Source organism: Syngnathus leptorhynchus, chromosome 2 (assembly GCF_054491065.1).
Source record: "Syngnathus leptorhynchus isolate UIUO chromosome 2, UIUO_Slep, whole genome shotgun sequence".
Lineage (NCBI taxonomy): Eukaryota > Metazoa > Chordata > Actinopteri > Syngnathiformes > Syngnathidae > Syngnathus > Syngnathus leptorhynchus.
This window is the reverse complement of record NC_141196.1, coordinates 20,322,996-20,343,560: the sequence shown is the minus strand read 5'-3', so window position 1 is coordinate 20,343,560 and position 20,565 is coordinate 20,322,996. Positions and strand designations below refer to the sequence as shown.

At 39.5% G+C, this 20,565-nt stretch overlaps 1 protein-coding gene across 1 annotated transcript in view; it reads right to left on the bottom strand.

Annotated features, from left to right (window-relative positions):
- tenm1 (teneurin transmembrane protein 1) overlaps nt 1-20,094 on the bottom strand; it is a 175,665-nt gene extending 155,571 nt beyond the window's left edge. Inside the window, exons 1-2 of the mRNA XM_085905448.1 lie at nt 19,878-20,094; nt 14,945-15,268 (exon numbers count right to left, since the gene is read on the bottom strand). Of these exons, the coding sequence (XP_085761574.1) occupies nt 14,945-15,268; nt 19,878-20,094 (541 nt within the window). The remainder of the gene's footprint in view (nt 1-14,944; nt 15,269-19,877) is intronic.
- Nucleotides 20,095-20,565: the final 471 nt, after the last annotated feature.

The window sequence follows — 20,565 nt, the reverse complement described above, 5'->3', positions numbered from 1 at the left end:
TTGCAAATACATTCTGAAGAATTACTCAATCATAGTATCCAATAAGTTTTGCCACAGAGGGAAAAAAATGAAGAAGAGTTTTTCAACTCAAAGCCATTGTGTCACATTTAGGGTTCAGCTGATGATTACACGCATGCATGGAACACACACACACTCATACAAACACGACACAGTCATTACCCCTGTGATTGTTTCAGCCATAATTACAACCCTTGCAGCATCCATAAAAATACAAAACAAATTTGGTGATAAATTAGCCCACAGGAAGATGCCCCACTTGGCCTTGTACTGCTCATTCGAGTACTTTAATTTATAGATCTGTGGTAGATTCTCAGGTGTTAACAAATGTTGAATGCAGGTAAGTGGAGTCTTGTTTGTTGAAGATGGTTTACTTTTAGAGCAAAATGCTTCTTTAGTTATGTTCTTTATGTTTGAAGTCACCCTATATACTGTGTAGTGCACCTTTGGAGGGTGTTTCCCCTCATGGTGGTCACAATAGAGTCATTCCTATAAGGCAGCCTGGCGAATGACCATCCTGGATAACAACTTTTCATTCAACTGTGTTTATAAATATCTCTCCATTCTCCACCATTGACCAAACCTTACCTAAGGATCATGCTTGCATGCTTTTAATTCAATAATGTACCTCCATACTGTACCGTATTTATTTTATATCTCAGCCATGGGCAACCTCTGCATTTTCTTTAATATCCCCAGAGATCCATTCAACTTAGCAAGCCCAGCTGCAAATAACTCTGAAAATCACACCAGAATCAAAAGACATAAAATGGCCTTTGGCCATAAGCACAACAAATATATTGTTGGTCCAAAACAACACATTTAAAATGTATGACCTTCACATACATGTGCAAGTCACAAGTACTTTTCAAAACCTTCAAATTTATTAGTTTGATAAAATATTTCTCACTAATCATAACACAAAAAAGTATTTTATCTCCAAAAAAATAACTAAACAATAATAATTTAAGAACATGAAATGAATAAATATGCTTAAATAACACCTAAATCTCGATTTTACCCACTTCGATCTTACGTGACTTTCTGTCCCAGTTTGGTCATGGGCCCCAATTTTATTTTGTCAAAAATACATTTTTAAGTAGTATTTTAAATGGATGATATAAGGACCGTACGAAGCTAAATGACTAGCGCGTCGACCTTAACGCTGAATTTTTGTGACCAATTTAAAGGAGTCGGGCTATTTGATCTTTATGACTGCTTTTTTACGGTGTTGTGAATAGCAAGGATAGCTTTCAGGGTTAACGCGACTACGAAATTCTGGACCCCAGAGTCCGCGTAAAATCGAGATTTAGATGTATTCAGAAGAATGCTATTGGTTTTATTTTTTTATTTTTTTTTCTTAACTAACATTGATATGAGTATTTATAGCTCTGCAGGTTTCAACTCAATTCAAGTCCAAGCCGTGGTTTCATGTCTCTTTGAATATGGTCAAAAGAAAGTATACTGCTACATCATCGACATCACATAAATCAAGGATGAACACATAATGGTGAGTAGTTGACAAAGGGCAACTGAGGGCAAGTACAGCAATTTGAGAGACTGTCCTCTTTGATCCATCCTCCCTTTGCCTCCTCTACCCTACTCCCATGCTGACCCAAAAAGACAAGAAATGAAGGACCACATATCGTAAACCACACACCCCATTATCTATGATGTTCCACAGCTATGAGGAGGCACAAACACAAACTTCCCCTAGGCGCTCAACTCTCCACCCATCTCACAGGCTAAGACAAAATTTGCTCATTCATGAATCATACAGGGGATCTTCTTCTGATCACGCATGGTTCTTGACATTCCCTTTGTTCCATCACAGTTACAAACGCAATAAGAGTCATGATAAGAGTACCTCAGATATCTTACCAGGGAAGAGCTGACTTAATAGTGAATTTGGTGTATATTCACACAAAACCTGCTGATATAGTCCCTTCAACCCACCCAGGGATAAAACGACAACAAAAACAACAACACCAACAGAGACTGAAGCGATATCTATTTTTGACAATCTATGTTTTTTCTCTTTATAAGGACAACTATAATTAATTCCTAGCCACTCCCCATCAACTTCGTATTAGGTTCCATTATTTAGGTGCATGGGAAAAAAAAACGCTGAATGGTGATTGCGTGATCAAATACATTAAATCTTAAAATGCAATTTTCTAATTGTAACATACTCTTTAACTGGGTGGTCGCATAACAGGGGGAGTAGAAACCCTCAAAATAGAGAATTTTAGGGTATTCTATTTACTAATACTACTACTACTAATAATAATAATGAGGTGCGGGTTCAATTTCACCTCAGGAACTCCATGTGTGGAGTTTGCATGTTCTCCCTGTGTCTGTGTGGGTTTTCACCGGGCACTCGTTTCCTCCCAAAACATGCATGGTAGCCCGATTGAGCACTCCAAATTGCCCCTAGATGTAAGTGCGGGTGTGGATCGTTGTTCGTCTATGTGTGCCTGGTGATTGGCTGGCAACCGGTTCAGGGTGTAACCCCGCCTACTGCCCGATGACTGCCGAGATAGGCTCCAGCGACCCCTGTGGGGACAAGCGGTACGGATGGATGGATGGATGGATGGATGGATGGATGGATGGATGGATGGATGGATGGATGGATGGATGGATGGATGGATGGATGGATGGATGGATAATATTCATATGGTTCAACTGTTCTGGATTTAGATCGGCTGTTTGGGAAAATTAATATATAACCTCCAAACCCGCGATGGCCACCTTGACTCAAGGTGAACATGAGCCACACCTGCATCAGGTACATCTAAACAGACAGCCATGAATTTCTTTTCATGCAATTTCAATAATAAAATGCTATTTATACATGTTGGCTTGACTGAATACGTGATGGATAACATTCTTTAAAACTGTGGTTCTATGACAATCAAGTAGGTACTGTTAATCATAATAGAATCCTAAGTTAAATGTATTCTATTGCTTTTAAAAGAGGAGTTAAAACAAAGCACTACCTTAAAGAAAAATCTATAAACACTATCTTCTATGTGCAATTATTTCTAATATATCTACTGTTGGTGATTTCCCTTACCATCCACTTGAGAGGAAGAAATGCTGCAGAACAATGTCTGTTGTGCAAGCTAATCACGAGCTAAAGAGCTGCACTGTTAACAAGCCCATATTTACGTGACAGTAGAATGGCTTCCATCCGACTTGGTCTACAAACGATTATCGCTAGGATACTGTCGCTCGGATGCTTTTCCGCTCTGTCGTTGCCCACAGAATAATTCATGATGACCTGCTTTGTCAAAGCAATACAGAGTAGTTAGGAATGACAATAAGTGGGGTGACAACTGGATTTCCAAATCCTGGGATCATTTCCTCTCACTGCACCTTCATAAAGTAGGTGGGCAGAATCGTTTGTCTGGATGTATCATCGGTACCTTCAACACTTAGCCAAAAATATATGACTTGCAAATCATAATTAGGCCATTTGGTAAGTATTGTACACATGTAGATGTTGACTGGTTATTATAACTACTGCTAAGTTAGTTTTGCAACTGTTTAGTTACTAAGTTGCTGGCATCTTTGAAGCCCATAGAAAACATAATAAGAAAACATCAGAAAATGTCAACAAATTTGTTCCAGAGTTATGGAGATTGACATAATTGAATCATACTGACTTTATCTTTACCTTGTATGCAATGTCACGTTTGTCTCTGAATTGCTGACCTATAGAATTTATATTTCAACGTTTATGCCAAAATGTTTGACTAAGATCGAGGGATGGGTATGAACAAAGCGGTGTTGAGCAACATCCAAGAACCCTGCTAGGGCAACTAAAACGTTTTTTTGTAGAAAAACTAAATTGGTTAGTTGTTTATTTTCAAAAGTCAGAATCTTATTGAAAAGAAAATGATGGCCAAATGCCTATTGGAACAGATTTTAGTGATAGAAGATTCTGGGCTTTACAAAATACTGATCAAAAACATTTTGCAGACAAAAAAAGAGACTCTAGAAATGGGGTTGAGCATCTGTTTGGATGGAGGCGGCACATTTGGTTATCTAAAACATTGGCAGCAGCCCTGCATTGGCCATGAGAAGTTCCACGACACTGGGGTGACCGGGTGGTGAGAGCAGACGTCCAATTGTCAAGTGCACACATTACTGTACAGGACACACGTGCATAACATATGCACTCCTTGATGCAAGTCCTATTTTTTCTTAAGACACTCATAAATAGCTATTTCTTTTTAGCAGCATTCTTAAATTGGTAAGAAGATTTTTATTGCAGAGCATGATCATCTGTCTGGCTAATCTATCTTGCAAAGAGATTGGGTGGCTGCATGATGAATGACCTCTGCTCAGGCAGAAATGGTTCACAGTGAATGACTAACAATAAAATCTAATGTATTGCATATTTGTGGGCATTTACATATGTACCGCTTCCCCTGTACAAATGAATCTTTACCAAAGAGTTAATTTGGTCGAAATGGATGAACATTTAACCTTTCAAAACATTTCAAACAAAAAATGGCAAATCACCTGCTCGGGTCTTGAAGGGGACGATGTCGAAATACTCTAAATGAGCAGTTGATGTCTTACACCAAGCTGCCAAGCCTCATATTACCAAACGTATATCTGCAGGGAGTGGAGGTTTCGAATTTAGCACATGCATACATCACATCAATGTCACTCGACAAAAGCAGCCCATTTATATTGCTGACAGCTCGGCTGAGGCCAAATTGTGAAAGCTGGAGTGTGTCTGCATACTCTCTCCCGCATGCATGCACACATGGTTGTGTATGCAGAGGGAGAGAGTGGGAGATAGATATGCGGAGAAGAAAATAAACAACATTACAGAGAGAGACAGAGTGCTCTGAGGCAGTGTTAAAGCCAGACCTAGAGGAGTTTTCAGTTATTTACATATGCAGATTTCAGTGACCCCAGATCCCTTCCCTCATCATGAGAGCCCAATTAAAACTCCCCTCATTTAATGTTTACCTTAATTAAACCTAACAATTAATGGGTTTCCAAAGTCCTATCACAGCCTTTTCTATTAAGCATTTCACATGACAAAGGTTTCTAAAACAAAGTCTTAAGTGAGTCAAGGAAGTCCATCACAGGCCAAATCCATTGAAAATATTTGCTGTACATGTTCTTTTTTAGTTCTGAAGATTTATACTAATTGGAATGTTTTACTGAGGAGTTTTATTTTCCTTGTTTTCAATATATTAACATGGCATATGTGTATGTTGTTGTCCAGCAATTCAACCATCAGCGCTGATACTGGTCAGCAGATTGTTGAGTGAGACCCTGCAGACCATTATCCATTTATGGCTGCCAGAGTACCAGCTCATTGGTCTGACGAGACAGGGCACTGTGCCATGGAACAATAGTCTTTACAACTGGAACCAAGAGCAGCACTGCACAACCTAATGTCCAGTACAAGCTCAGTTGCTTGAGCATCCATTGTAGTGGCAGGTACATATTGCACTGTAATACACTAATAATAATAATAAAAAATAATAATATATTTATTAGTAGTCATTTCTACGAGGATTCTGAAGGAGTGCCCCACTGTTGTCATATTTATGAATAAAATACAGAAGAAAGATTCTTGCCGCGTTTTGATCATATTCATCAATAGCATCGCACCATCCACAACTGGAGCCGTAGTTTGGTGTCCAACGCAAGTGTTGCGCAAATCTCAGTGTAACTGTGCACATGGGCAAGGGCATTTTGGGGAGTATTTTCCTATATTCACGCAAATGGAAGGGAGCCATTGTGCGTAGTTCTGGGAAAGAACACAGCCGAGCTCTTTTGCCATCCAATTGAACTCCCTTCAATTTCAGGCCAGAGAGAGGCAGCATGCATGTACATCCAGAAGATGGGCATTTGCAAAGTAAAAATTATGATAAGGTCTCGTGGATGATGTTAGGTTGGCCGCTGTGGTTGGGCACATGGAAAGTAATTCATCACTGATCCTGCAGACTCAATTACTATATTACTTTGGATTTGTGTAAGTTCGTACATTTCCCACAGAACCAAAACTTTATTCATCTTGTAAATCTATCCACCCAGATTTTTAGCCATGGTGATCCTGCCAAGACAAGCAAGCAATACATCTTCATGCTGGCCTGTATGATAACTATGATTAGCAGAGTAAAAATAAAGCAGGAGACAACATTTTTCCCGGCAAAAGTTCCATCCAATCACAATGTTGTGTGAGATGAAAAAATCCTATGATTTATTTTCTCTTTTTTTGCCATTTGATCATCTGTTTTTTCGTAAAAAACTGCTGTGTTTTCTTTAGGCATGTCATCTGAACAAAAAAGGGGATGGAAATTACTCTATTTAATTTCCTTTTTTCCATTCTGAATGCCATTTCCTTTTAAGTCCAGTTAGGTCGTCATAACGTTTTTAATGCCTTTACAAAACACACACCTCCAATGGTTTCACACACACATAGCCCCCTTCAGCAGTGTGTGGGTTTCTGAGAGCATGTGCGCGTGTGACCATACATGCACCTATGTGTCGTCCACCCCCAGTCAGTCTCTCCTGTTCACTGTAAACCACTCTGGCTTGCTCTAATCTCTCAGTACACTGACGGAGCTATTGTTCCTTTTGGCTTTCAGCGTTTTCATGTGCCACTCACCCTGCTCCCTGCTTATATTAAAATATGCTAAAAGCGCTTGAAGCTAGAAACAGATCAAGGCCCGCTTATGCCATTGTTTATTTAAAAACAGCTCGGCTCTCACCTCCTCCACTATGTAGGTGATTGTAGAGCTTTGGCTATATGACCGCTTATTAAATTGGAAAGCATGGTGGCCGAGCTCTGTTTATGTATACAGGCAGCCTATAGGCAGCCAGTGGATAGCATGAAATGAAAGCTGCGACTGATGTTCTGATTCAATGACTGTTGCCATGGCAGCAAGATGATAATGGAGTAGGGTGTTTGAATTCACACACTCACACGCAGGGATGGCAGGGGGGGGGGGGGTAGATAGATACCAAAAAGCTCTGTCCTCTTCTCACACATGAACACAAAAGCCAAGCAATGTCCATCAAGCAGCTGTGCAGTCCAGTAATCCTTCCTTCGGACCAGTGGACTGTTAAGGTCCATCATTAGGAAAACGGGAGTTTGTCCACATCTCTGACAGCTTGTCAACACGGCTAACGACGTGATGAGACCACCATTAAAGGAGCAAACCATCAAAACTCTGCTAGAATCAAACATATGGCTGATTCACGGAAGCTCCGCAGCTTCTTATGGATGCCCGATCGGCAGGTTCAATAAAAACGGTTTCTGGCTCCAGTGGACGGGTTTATAGTGTTTCCTCTCGCCAAGCATGGCACCGGGGTTAAGTTGATCATCTCTCACTCTAGTAAAATAGCCAGGGGAGTCTGTGTACCACTAGATCAACTCTACAACTTAAAGACCCTAAACGTTACAGCTCAGATGATCGATATGGCACTGAGCAATGTTCTTTACGAGCTAATAGACAAATCCATTACTGCAAACCCCCCCCCCCCAGGGCCTTGGGGAGGCAAAAAGCGAGGTTGAGCATGTGGCCGTTTGTCTGCTGTTGCCACTTAGACTGCCACTCACATAGGCACAGATGCACGCAATCACACTCGGAAAGTTATGCCGGGTGGAACAGGAGCATGTCTGCATGCATGCTTGTACGGTTTGATTGGCACATCTGCAGATGTCTTTATCTCCGAGGGCATTGCAGATTCACAACTCAAGAAGGAGAAAGCCATGAAATCCTTCTCATTCGCACTGCTTAACGAGACTTATCTGACATTGCCGGATAAGAGCGCTTACATGAAATATTTGTAATTCCCTCTTTGGCTAATTAGAAGTCTGTAGTCTGAATAATTCTCAGAATTGTGCCATGAAGAAGTGAAATCGGGAACATCAGATTCCCTGCTGACATACTGCGTAAATTCTCGTCTTTTTTCACCAAACACTATCACATAATCTCACTACTAACTAAAGAATTCATTTGGTCGTAACATTTGTCTAACATTTGCTCACCAACAAAGGTTTTATCATCTTTGTATGCTATCTTTAAGCCGTATGTTTGTTGATTAATGAGGTTAGGCCAGTTGTGTTTAGTTCTTTCCCCTTCCACTCAGGCACTTTTGCTTGTGTCTTCTGTGCCTAACCTCCAGCAACTCATAGACAGTATAGAAAAAAGAGAGATGATGAGAAAAAAAAAAACTGACCATGCTTATTACAACCCTTTTTGACATACTGTATGGCACTTACTCTCCCTAGGTTTAAGCAACCATTGGTTTTTTTTGTTTTTCTTTTGCTTTACCCTTGACAAAGACAAACAGCAACAATATGAACTAAGAAAAAAATAAGTTTAACAGATAGTTTCCTGGGCATCAAGACGAGAGACATCTCTTTCATGTTTGAGAATTAAAGTTGAGGAAATACAATTATGTTTTCAAAATAAAGAAAGCTGCATTTTAACATAAAACATCTACAGGCCCCAGTTCAACTATCTGGTATATATATATATATATATATATATATATATATATATATATATATATATATATATATATATATATATATATATATATATATATATATATATATATATATATATATATATATATATATATATATATATATACCAGACTCAATTACTATATTAATTGCCACTTAGAATTTTTTTTTTTTTAATCCATTATTATATGCTCGTCTTTTCCTCGTTGTCTTTGTACTTCCTCATCACAGTCAATTTTTTTTTTATATATATATATATATATAACATTCAGAGTTATTCAAGTAAGTATTACATAAATAACACGTTTATCAAACCATCTGTGTCACTCCATTAAATCCATCCATCTTGCTTAATGTAAACAATGCCGCATATGCTGACGTCGGACCCGTTGTAAGTTGCATTTCTAATTATTCCACAGACCCATATAACGATATATAAAGTATATTTGAAATAACTATCATATTACAACAATATTATCAAACCATCTGTGTCACTCCAAATCATTAAATCCATCGATCAAATTCCTCGTCCTTTGTCAACAACGCCGCACGTGGGCCATAACGTCAGCCTTGTCGTTATTCCACAGATCTAGCATATAACTATATTGTACTGTTAACAAAGTACAAGCAAAGACGTGGGTTTGGTAAACAGCTCTTTATTTAACAAAACAAGAGTTCAACGAGCCAACAACTACTGAACTTCCAGCCACAAAGGTGGAAGAGAAGAGCTCCAAAACCGTGACTTATAGTCCGAAAATTACGGTACACAAACAAATAAACAAATAGGATGATGTAACACACTGATGTGTGTGCACATCTTTTTAGAACTGCGGATGTGGCTGTTTTCAGAATTAACCAAACATTCACACAATCAAACCCATTTTAAATGGGACTCAGCACTCATCTGCCACCATTTAAAGTGCTTCAACAATCTATACCTAATTTAATTAATTTAACCCTAAATGAAGTTCAAATGTTCTATTTGGGTTTTACTGCTACTTGTGCAATCACAACCGTCTAATAACACGCCCCATCATCTGAGGAAAGTTCCCGCAGCATTAGAGGGATTTCATTCATTTGACTTGTGTGTGAAATTATTAACATGGTATATCATTTCACATGTTATTTTCACACTAAACTGCATGAGGGCGCTCTAGGCCTGTGGAATAATTGGAACTGCAACTGGCGATGAGTCTGACGTAAGCCACGTAGAAGAGGAAGCGCTGCATCTTCTACTTCCAGGGTTAGAAGAGTTGCTTAAAAGTAACGCAATGAATGAAGATTTGTTGGGATTTAATGATTTGGAGTGACTCAGATGGTTCGATTAACTTGTTAGCATGTTATTTACGCTATAGTTATTTGAATAACTCAATATGTTACTTCAGGCACATTCTCAGTTTCTTGTTTGTGTTTATGTAACATTAGCATTCCGTACCTTCAGCCTGTTGTTGCCTATTCTATTTTTATTTTAAATTACCTTTCAAGATAACATGTCTGTTCTTGGTGTTGGATTTTATCAAATAAATTTCCCCCCAAAATGTGCCTTATACAGTGCGACTTATATATGTCTTTTTCTTCTTTATTATGCATTTTATGGCTGGTGAGACTTGTACTCCGGAGCGACTTATACTAATTGTAACTGTTTCAAGTGTGTAGGGTATTCACATACTTACTGTAGCTACAATATACACAGTATATTATGTGTCTCCTTGACCAAGATGTATCCCTTTAAATAATGGGGCATGTAAGATCAACATTTGTTCACAGGCTATACATCATTATGTTGCAGTATGTACAGTAAAAGACAAGTTGTTGACAGTTGAGGTGCATTTGATTTTCTTCGACTGTTCTTAAGTTAAAGGTTGTCTGTCTTGCATGTGTCTTATGAATAACTGGTGACACACTGGAAACTGTGTGGTCCGCCTTCCTCCCAAAGTCAGCTGAGCCGCTGATCTTGAACTGGGTGAGCTATTTGTTTGGTGTTGTTGTTGTTCTTGATTTTAGTGAATATGAATTAGGAAATAACCAGGTTCAATCAGAACACATGGCAAACTTGACGCAATTAAGATAAATTCATTTGTAACATATTTCAACAAAGTTCGATCTTATGTCTCCAGTGAGCAGTACAATAAATGTGATTGTTCTGGAATTTTGCACGAAAAAAGCAGTTTTCTAAATTGTCATTTGTCATCTTTCTACTAGGTGACACAAACAACATCAATTGAAATATGCCCAAATAAAGCATGGTTTGAATGCTACTGCCTCCATTTGATGTGATTGGTAACTTGGGAACACTAAATAGTTGAAGCAATTTCAAAACCCATTTTCCTCCAACCATTACCTGAAATCTCAGTCTGAAGTGGAACACCATAATATATCAAGAATCAACAAATATGAGAAGTCAAATTTGAAAAGTAAAATAATAGAGGAGAAAGGGGAATTAAGTTCTTACGCGAACCAAGATAATTGCATTGATATTTGAGAAATCCTTTAATTTGATGGAATTTGCAGGTGTCTTCTAATCTCACTTCTCAGAGGAAGAAGCATAAAAAGAACAGTGTGTTAATGCCAGGAGGTAGTCTGCACCACACCAGGGTGTCAGAAAAAAGATGAGAACAAAGGTAAATCCATAAAGATAGACATTGGGCTTGAAATGAAGAACGGAAAAAACGGTCACTTAATTTGCATTTCATTTTGGGAGTGCTGTAAGCAACATTTCAGAGTCATGTGTTCTTCCACATCTCAGGATTTCAATCCACTAGTATCAAATCTAAATGGTCCCCAATATCATTTTCCTCCTAAATATCTCACTTGACTTTCACTGACAACGCATGACAAGTACTGCAGGGTACAAGTAGTAATTTTTCCCCATTAATCTGTCTTTTAGAGATAAAAGTAATTTCTTCTTTTTTTCTTTTGTGTTGTGTGGTATTTGTGTTTTCATTGCTTTCTGCAGACACTGTAGTAGTGTCTAATTCAGGAAGAGTTAGGTCTGCAGCAGCATCTGACTGTGGATGACGGCAGAGCCAGATTAAGACGGAGTGCCAAATGGGAGACGTACTGATCAGTAATGTATGTCGTATGAAAAATACATATATTGCTGGGAATGGGCTAAATCCTTTTTGAATTTTGAATTGCTGTATGAAATCAGCTTTGTATTTTATGTAACGTTTTTTGTATTGCATTTTTTTAATAATGTGCATGGCCTAGTTAGTTTGATGATGTGCTCCTTTTTTCTTTTAAATTTCATTTATCATGCACACTTCAACAACAAAATTGAAATGGATTTCTAATCTTCTTTTCTTGGTTTATGCAACTGATCAGACATGCACTACAATTTTGTAATGTCCAAGAATTTAAAATCTTTACTTGGGGACCTTTATCAGATATGGGATTAAGATGTGATTAATTAGATTAGCTAATTACAAATCTGAATTAGTAAGTAATTAGCAGTAATTAGGTATATTATTTTTTCTAATCGCCTGACAGCACCAAATATGTGTGTGCGTGTATTTGTATGTGTATATATACACACTCACACACACACACACACGCACGATATATATTTTTTTAATATATATATATTTTTAATATATATGTATGTATTGGCGGCTCTGTGACACACTGGTTAGCACGTTTGCCTCACAGTAAGAAGGGTGCGGGTTCGATTCCACCTCCGACCCTCCCTGTGTGGAGTTTGAATGTTCTCCCCGAGCCCGCGTGGGTTTCCTCCGGGCACTCCGGTTTCCTCCCACATCCCGAAAACATGCTTGGTAGGCCGATTGAGCACTCCAAATTCCCCCTCGGTGCGAGTGCGGATGGTTGTTCGGCTCTGTGTGCCCTGCGATTGGCTGGCAACCGGTTCAGGCTGTCCCCCGCCTACTGCCCGATGATCGCTGGGATAGGCTCCAGCATGCCCACGACCCCAGTGGGGACAAAGCGGTACAGAAAATGGATGGATGGATGGATATAAATAAATTGCAATTTGTGCCCTTTCCAAAAGAATTCATTGTGATCTGAACAGATGTTGTCGAATTGTTCTCACCCATATCTGGTTCAACAATACGGCCTTTAGGCTTTCTTTCCTCTGGTCATAACACCGCATGTGCTGTGCGCATGTGCCAGTGAGAGTGTCAGTGGTAAACTTCAGCTGAACCTTATTTTGTCTTTTGTACTGCCAATCTCCTCTACTCTAACATAGTACTCTTTATCATCAATATGGAGAGGTTGATATTTTTACGAGTTTGTCAGCAGGCTTGACTGATGCTCTGAAATGCCTTCAGCCATCCTCAAGGGAGTTGTCACACTCGGACATACAGTACTACTCCTCAAAGCACACACGCAGCCACATGGACACAAACACACATACAGACTCAAACACTGCCTTAACTTTTTTTATAAATGACTTATACATAAAACACAGGCAGGCATGTATTGAATTTTAAAACGTAGTCTTTTTTCTTTCTATTTCCCTCATAAGACACCAACAAACCATGCATTGACAAAATTGACTTGCTACCTTCAATCAGACGAGGACCAAATGGATTTCTGCTAGTTTAAAGCGGACATCGTGAATAGAAGAGGATGTGCTTTGAAAACAAAGGAAGTGCAAGGTCTTTCTGATTTAAAATGTACTTTCGTTTAGGGAACAATGTAAGGTTTTTGATTCCAGCTAAATGTTTTGTTTTTTTTGCGAGGCTTTTACTTTTATTATCGACGTGAGCACAGGGGAGTATTCGACTTTGTTGTGGAGAGAAGTGTGACATCCATAATGTATTTCCTATTAGAGGATGCCACGCATGGACACACCTGGCCACGTGTCACAGTGGGATGGACAGGAAGTGGATGAGAATAAATGAGAGCAGAGGAATAAAGGTTGCCAAGTAACAGATAGCAGCAGTTCAAGAGAGTGGTGAAGTACGAGTCAAAAGAAATAGAAGAGTTAGAATATGTCAGGTTCAGAAAGCCACTGGACATTTAGTCCTTCATATAACTGATGAAATCCACACATAAACCAGCTTTCATGGTGCATGGCAGCAGTTAAGCCAATTGCTTTGAACATGTAAATCTTCTCGTCTCACCTGTGCCACCTCCATCCGTAATTGCTGTTCTCTTCTGCATTCCTGTCTATCTTCCTCCTTACTTTTGACCCCGTAAGATGGAGGGTCTAATCCTAAATGATAATTATTTTGGTCCATATGCACACAGCCATCACAAATTGATTACCGTGTAATGCTCCAAGCACTTCCACTCCCTCCCTCTCATTCGCTCCCCTTCCGCTGTGTGATTTTGCATTAGGCCGACTCCATTTCCAATCAGGCTGTCATTAAAGAGCACCCCTGGGTGCATCCCAAACAAAAACAAGCACACCCTAAAGCTGTTCCTGCATAATTTTTGTCTTATTCCACTCCACTTCAGCCCTCTTTGTTGAACATAGTTTCCTCTTACCTGTTTTTCCATCAACTCTTCATTCTGTTTTATACGCATTCTAATTATATATACATTACTATTTGTATTCACTCATTAGCATTTTTGTTCACACTGTCTCTACCTTTTCCCCTTCTCTTCATCATTCTCACCCCCTTTATGTTATCTTCAGCTTCTGAATACGTTCCACTTTTTTACAGCACATAAACAGACAGTGCCCTTGGGGAGGTGTTGGAGAGCTCTGTCTTTGTTTGTGCGCATCTCTAACTAACTCTCCATCTGCAGGGAGCCAAGCCCGCCAGTGCAAGACAGATAGCTGGCTCAATCCCAAACGCCTTTCCAGTTGGGCTCATTTCTTTACCTTAACCTCACAATGTCTCTCTCCTTCCAGGATAAAGCCCTCCCTCTGAGACGAATGCCAGCAGCCGACAGTCACCACTTACTGAAGATACCTACTCCAATGATTAATCGTCCTACAAAAAAACCTTAAGCTAAATCTTCTTCAGTTTTCAATGGCTATCCAATCCTCCCCAAATCATATCATATGGGTGTTCATTATCATATATACCCCAACTGGTTTATGGCGCAAGCTGAGGCTGAATGACCAATATCACATACTCAGTATGTGAACACTGAAGAGGCAACTTCAAAGAAAGAAGAATTTAAGTAATAAGCAATAGTCTGAAAACAGAGTTTGAGTCCTATAATCGCTTAAGGCAGTGACTTAAGCCATGAAAAGTGTTTGATGTTTTTTCATATTGTTTCAAAATTGATTTATATTCTATTCAGTACACAATGTGATGGTATATTGAAAATGCAATTTTGGAGGAAATTATAGAAGTTGCTGGATTTCAGAATAGGCTGCACGGCACTTACATGCGCAGTAATGCACCATCAAGGTGCACTATGCTATGCTAAATTTTCTATTTCCTCTGGCTTTGATGGACAATCTCCTTATGGAGTGTGAAAAGAGGTTTTATCACTCACCATTATCGGGCTCAGATTTCCTGTCATGCTCGGTGTCGGTGAGAGACAGGGCAGAGTTGGCGCGGCTTGTCAGGCAGGAGCTCTGCTCAGACTTCAAGCCACGCATCCACATGTGCTGCAGGCCATGAGCGGGTGATGGTTCCACTTCCGGCTCAGTGTCCAAATCTGAACCTACGCCCAGGGAGTAGCCGCGGCTGTGGATGTGAGCAGTGGGTCCAGTGCATAATGTTTCCTCCTCCTCTTCTTGATGATGATGGTTCTGTTGCTGCTGTTGGTGGACAAAGTCTGGACTCCTCATCTGAGCAGCGTTGCAGAAATCTAAATCTGAAGAAGAAAGACGGGAGACATTGAGAGACTGAAGACAAAAAAAGCTAGAGGCTAGGGTGTGTTTGTTTTCTACTTCAGCAAACAAACAAAGCAAGCATTAGAGAACATACCTCCCTTATAATAATAAAGGACAACAGATCTAGATAATACAGAGCAAAGTTTAGGAGGAGCATGCCTTTTCATTATTCAATTACTCAAGGGCCAGTCCGGGCTCATGCATGCCCCCCTCAATATTTGGGGTTAGTTCGGAAAAAAAAGTGACATAAAACTATTCCAAAATCATAAAGAAAGTCCAGCAGACTCAAGGACAAAACTACTACAAATAGGAAACTCCATAATTCCGTTCATGTGTATTTCTTTTATTTGCCAACCAGTGTCTGAATGCTTTTTTCGAAAGACAAGCATAATGCATTGATGAATTAATTTAATTGATGATCTTTTAGGATTGTGTGTGGTCAATGTCTGACCCCACTCATGTTTTTAATGAACTGCCTCCATGCCTATTTGCTATGCATACATAATTGAAAATTCAAAGGAAGGTGGGTCATTATATCATAATTTTGACCACATTTGAGTTTCATTGGCCAAAATGCCAGCCTTCATTTCCTTGGAACATTTGCAATGCAGCCATATTCTGTTCTGACTACCTGATGTGTGTTATTGAACTTGAGATGTATTGAACTGCTGCTCAAACAGAGCACTGATCTCATCTATATTCTCCTTGGTGGGGTGAGAGATCAGATAAAGATCAAACCTTATTAATATTGACTCAGACTGAGGGAAAAATTGAGCCTCGAATGCTTTCAGGTAATAGAACGCCCTCCAATCCAAAGAATCAACCTGTTATCTGAGAACATAAGATAAACTGTGTTAGTCCTCCGGTTACACTTCAATTCAATTCAATTGAGATTTCCTTTTTTTGAAGAAGAACAATTTTGATCCAGCTGAATAAATGTTCTTCTTTAGCTGCTTTGGTGATTGCTATAGAATTTATATGTGGCAGTAATGGAGTCCATGTAATTTAAAATAAATGGTGGCATGGATTGAAATCCACAAGGATTATATTGATACCATGTAGACTGCAGACAAAATTAATATTTCCTACTTCAGTGTTTAGTTAATGTAATAAATGTTTAGTCCTACATCAGGCAACTCCAACTCTGGTCCGTGAGGGCCGCTCTCCTGCCTGTTTTCCATGTCAACCTCAGTGTTGAACATTTGAATCAGGTGTGTTGGACAAGGGGAAAATGTAAAACATGCAGGACAGCGGCCCTCCAGGACCGGGATTGGACAGCCCAGTCGTAGAAGGACATAGTGTCTCCCATCTAGATTTCATCATGTATGCTGCTGAGCAATTACATTGATGTAAAACACAATTAGTATAGTTGGTGTAACTAATGGACAAGTGGGATTAATAATTTGTCTGTATTGCAGGAGAGGAAAAACAAATTATGACCTACATTATGACCTCAGACACTGTGAACAAAACATTCAAAATATGCACAATATGAAAACGCTCTCCCAGTTGGGATACAAGCACAGAAGAGTGTGAATACAAAACCCAGCATTGTACGTGGACCTATTGACAACTGGGATAACTGTCATTGTGTCCTGCAGTCTATGTTTTCTTTCTGGATTTAAACTAGGCAAAACAATTGTCATTGTCTAGATTAGAATAAACTGTGTGCAATTGTACAAGAAAAAAACAACTGCTTGTTTCAACAGACAAGCTAAACCCTTAGGATTTTAAACTCAGTTATAGAAAAAAAAGTTGCCGTAATTATGTCGGCAGTCATTTTCTATGGACTCGATGAAAATAAAATGTGTATATAATTTGGTTGTATCCCAAAAACACTGATCTTTTCACTCAAATTCAGTCGTTCATCTAATTGAGACAAGCACATTTACCTTTTGTTTGTTCAAGAGTACAATTTCCACAATGAATCTATGAAGGACTTGTTCCACTTGATTATGTTTGATTCACTCACTTAAACCTCTCTAAATAGCACCATCTTGCTGTCCAGCTGCCATAATTCAAATCAAGCAAGCCAAACTAGGTTTAAACATGACACACTCATCTGCTTTGGCGTCATTTAACACATGTAGCAATAAGAGCATGAGCAATATTTATGTTTATGTTGTCTCCCAGCCAATCAGTGAACTTAGTGAATCGCACAAATTAAAAAGTTATGACTAAATATAATGATTGATGAATGTAGTTCCCGTGATGCATTTTCACTGAGTGCCCTATAAGACATACAACATTTGTCATGAATCTGAATGCAGAATCCATGTGCTTTAAGCTTGAGGTTTCAAATTGACCTTCAGGATTATGTGGTAAAGAGCTGAATTCTGGGTTACTACATTAATGTTTAATTTCCTGAAATGCTGTTTTTTTAACCATCCAATAAGTTCAACTTCTCTCTTGCCATTTTATAGAATGTTCTTACAAAATCTTGGTAATACCTATTTATTTATTTATTTATTTATTTATTTATTTATTTATTTATTTATTTATTTGTATTCATTCTATTTATAAAAGACGAGACATGTTGATTTTGTTCATCCGTGGTTTTCACATTGGAACCCTGCCATAGATGCCATTTTCACTTGCTGAGTCATGAACACCGACATTAGCCGGGTGTTTAGATGTTATCCTAGGTTCTTTAACTTCTATTTTGACCTCCTGGATGAGTCCTCACTGTGCCCTTGGGGTCATTTCTGTAGGCCGCCCACTCCTGACAAGGTTCACCATTGTTCCATCTTTTTTTCCATTTGTGGATAATGGATCTCACCGTGGTTTACTGGAGTCCAAAAACCTTAAGAAATGTCTTTGCAAGCCATTCCAGATGGATTGATGTCACTTTATTTCTCCTCTGTTCTCTTTTTCTTTGGATCATGGCATTTTTTGCAGCTTTTTTAGGTCTTTTGGCTGACTATATTTTGTTAAACAGGTTCTATGTAGGTAATTTATTGATTGAAGTGCTCTGGACCCAATTAAGTTTGAAAAGTCAGAAAAAAATTCTGAAAAGTACAGTAAGTACTGTAAGATAGCATTGAATAGTTTTATCTATCTATCTATCTGTCTGTCTGTCTGTCTGTCTCCCTGCCTGCCTGCCTGCCTGCCTGCCTGCCTGCCTGCCTGTCTGTCTGTCTGTCTGTTAAATGATGACGTTAAATGATGTTAATGTTAAGATCTCGGACATTAAATTGGGTAAGTAAAACATTGACTGAAACTGGCAAATAATTTAAAAACGAATAAAATCTAAAAACTAATAAAAAGAAAACAGATTTTCATTGGACAGTGATGATTATTTCTTCTGCTGACATCACACAAGGGAAATGGTTATGGTCTGCAGCCTTATTTACTGGCAAAGAATCCGATATATGTACCTTTGTGCCTGACCTCAGCATCTCAAAGTAAAGGATATTTCTCAGTTGCCAGACTTGCCGGGATATACTATTAAATTTATTTAAAATAAAAGCATGGATGTGACATCAGGAAATAGAAAACAGAACAAAAACGAAAGGCTGGCTCGTATATGAAAGGAAATGTGAATAATATGCTTTGGGAATTAAGATGAATTGGCTGATCCCTGTCATCCATTAACAATGTCACTGGAGGCAATGCCCCCCTTAACAGTTGGTTACTTAGGCAAGCTATGCTTTATATAACTCTGTTGCCCAAAGATGAACAGATGTGCTTCATACTACCAGCCTTCACCGAGATTTGAAAAGTTGCTTTCGGGTGTCGTTTGCAACTTGCCATATGATGTGATGAACGTCATCGAAGTCATATGGTAAGGTAATGACTAGCTTTTTCTTTTTTTTTTCTAAATATCATGGGAAGCTAGATAAACTTAATATAGGCTAATGCTGGCACGCGTCGGCGATGACTGATGGTCACCGTGGGTGGTTACATGTTGAGCAATATGACAAAGTTCATAGTAGGTGGTATTTAAAACATAAAATTGCTTGTCCGTATGGTTGTAACGGTTGAGGTTGGCTAATGTTGCTTGTTAGCTTGGTGGGATGGTCTTGCAGAAAAGCAGGACACTAGGGTGGCAGAGAGTGCATCTATTGATCACAGTGAACCCTGCACAGCAGCACAATCCTGATGAGGTACAGCTTCTCTCTTAACACCATACATGACCTGCATAAAGGCTATCCATCACAGCACGCCCTGGCCCATTTCTCCTCCTGTCACCGGCAGGGAAGAATTTCTCAGTGTGTATGCGTCAGCGTTACCTCACGTGTGTCTGTGTCTGTGTGTGTAATGAAGGGTGGTGTTCCACCCCAGGTGAGGCCAAAGAGGTTTGGGGCTGACCCAGTTTAGCTGTGGGAGGGAAATATCACCTCCGTGGAGAAGAGGTAATTGGTTGCCCCCAACTGTCCTTCTGGTTCATTGTCGACTGTGATGGGTAATTCACATAGGCCCTTTTAAAATCGTGTGTGTGTGTCTGTCAGTCTGTGCGTGTGTGCGTGTGTGTGTATGTGTGTGTGGACATATGTGTGTTTCTTTGACTGCCTTTTGAGACGATACATCCAGCTTCTGTGAGGGACTTTTACAGGTAAACATGCTGTATGCCCTGAGAACATGGAATACCTGGCTGAGCTTGGCTGTAGTTGTTCTGTCTTTCACGGTGTGATCCAAGCGTGAGGCGTAGCTCATGTGTGTAGTCAGGCAGGGTTTCACGGGAGGTGTAAGAGCGTTGGTGAGCGTGACCGTCTTCACTCTCATCAGATGAACTGGTGTAGGACATCTCCATTTCATGACGGCCCTTAGACAGCGGCTGGTAGGGTTTACTGTCCATCTCCTCCATGGTTTGAAGGGCATCCACTTAATCACTCAGCACAGCCACAATGCAGAATAGAGAGTCTGGAGGGAGGGATATGGGGAAGGGTTGGGTAAAGGTGAGCGAATGAAGAGGACAATGGAGAGGAAAAAATGGATGAGCCGGTGCAGGAAAATGAAAGGATGGATTGAATAGGCAAGGTAGGAGAAAAAAATAGAACAGGAAGTGAGTTACTGAAAACTGCGGAACAATACTGCAGCATCTGCCCATTCCTATTACACTAGACATTCATAAACAGTATTTGCCCTCTTTGATATTTCACACCAAAGGTTAGTTCCAAATCGATATACTCGGAACGAACCGTAATTATGTCTGAAGGCATTTGATGAAAACTTGAATAAGGGGCTATAGTTTAGCTTCACGTTTTCTTGTTTGTTAGTCTTCTTCAGACAACTATTGACAGGTTTCAGATTTATCAACACTGCTGCTGTGTCTCTT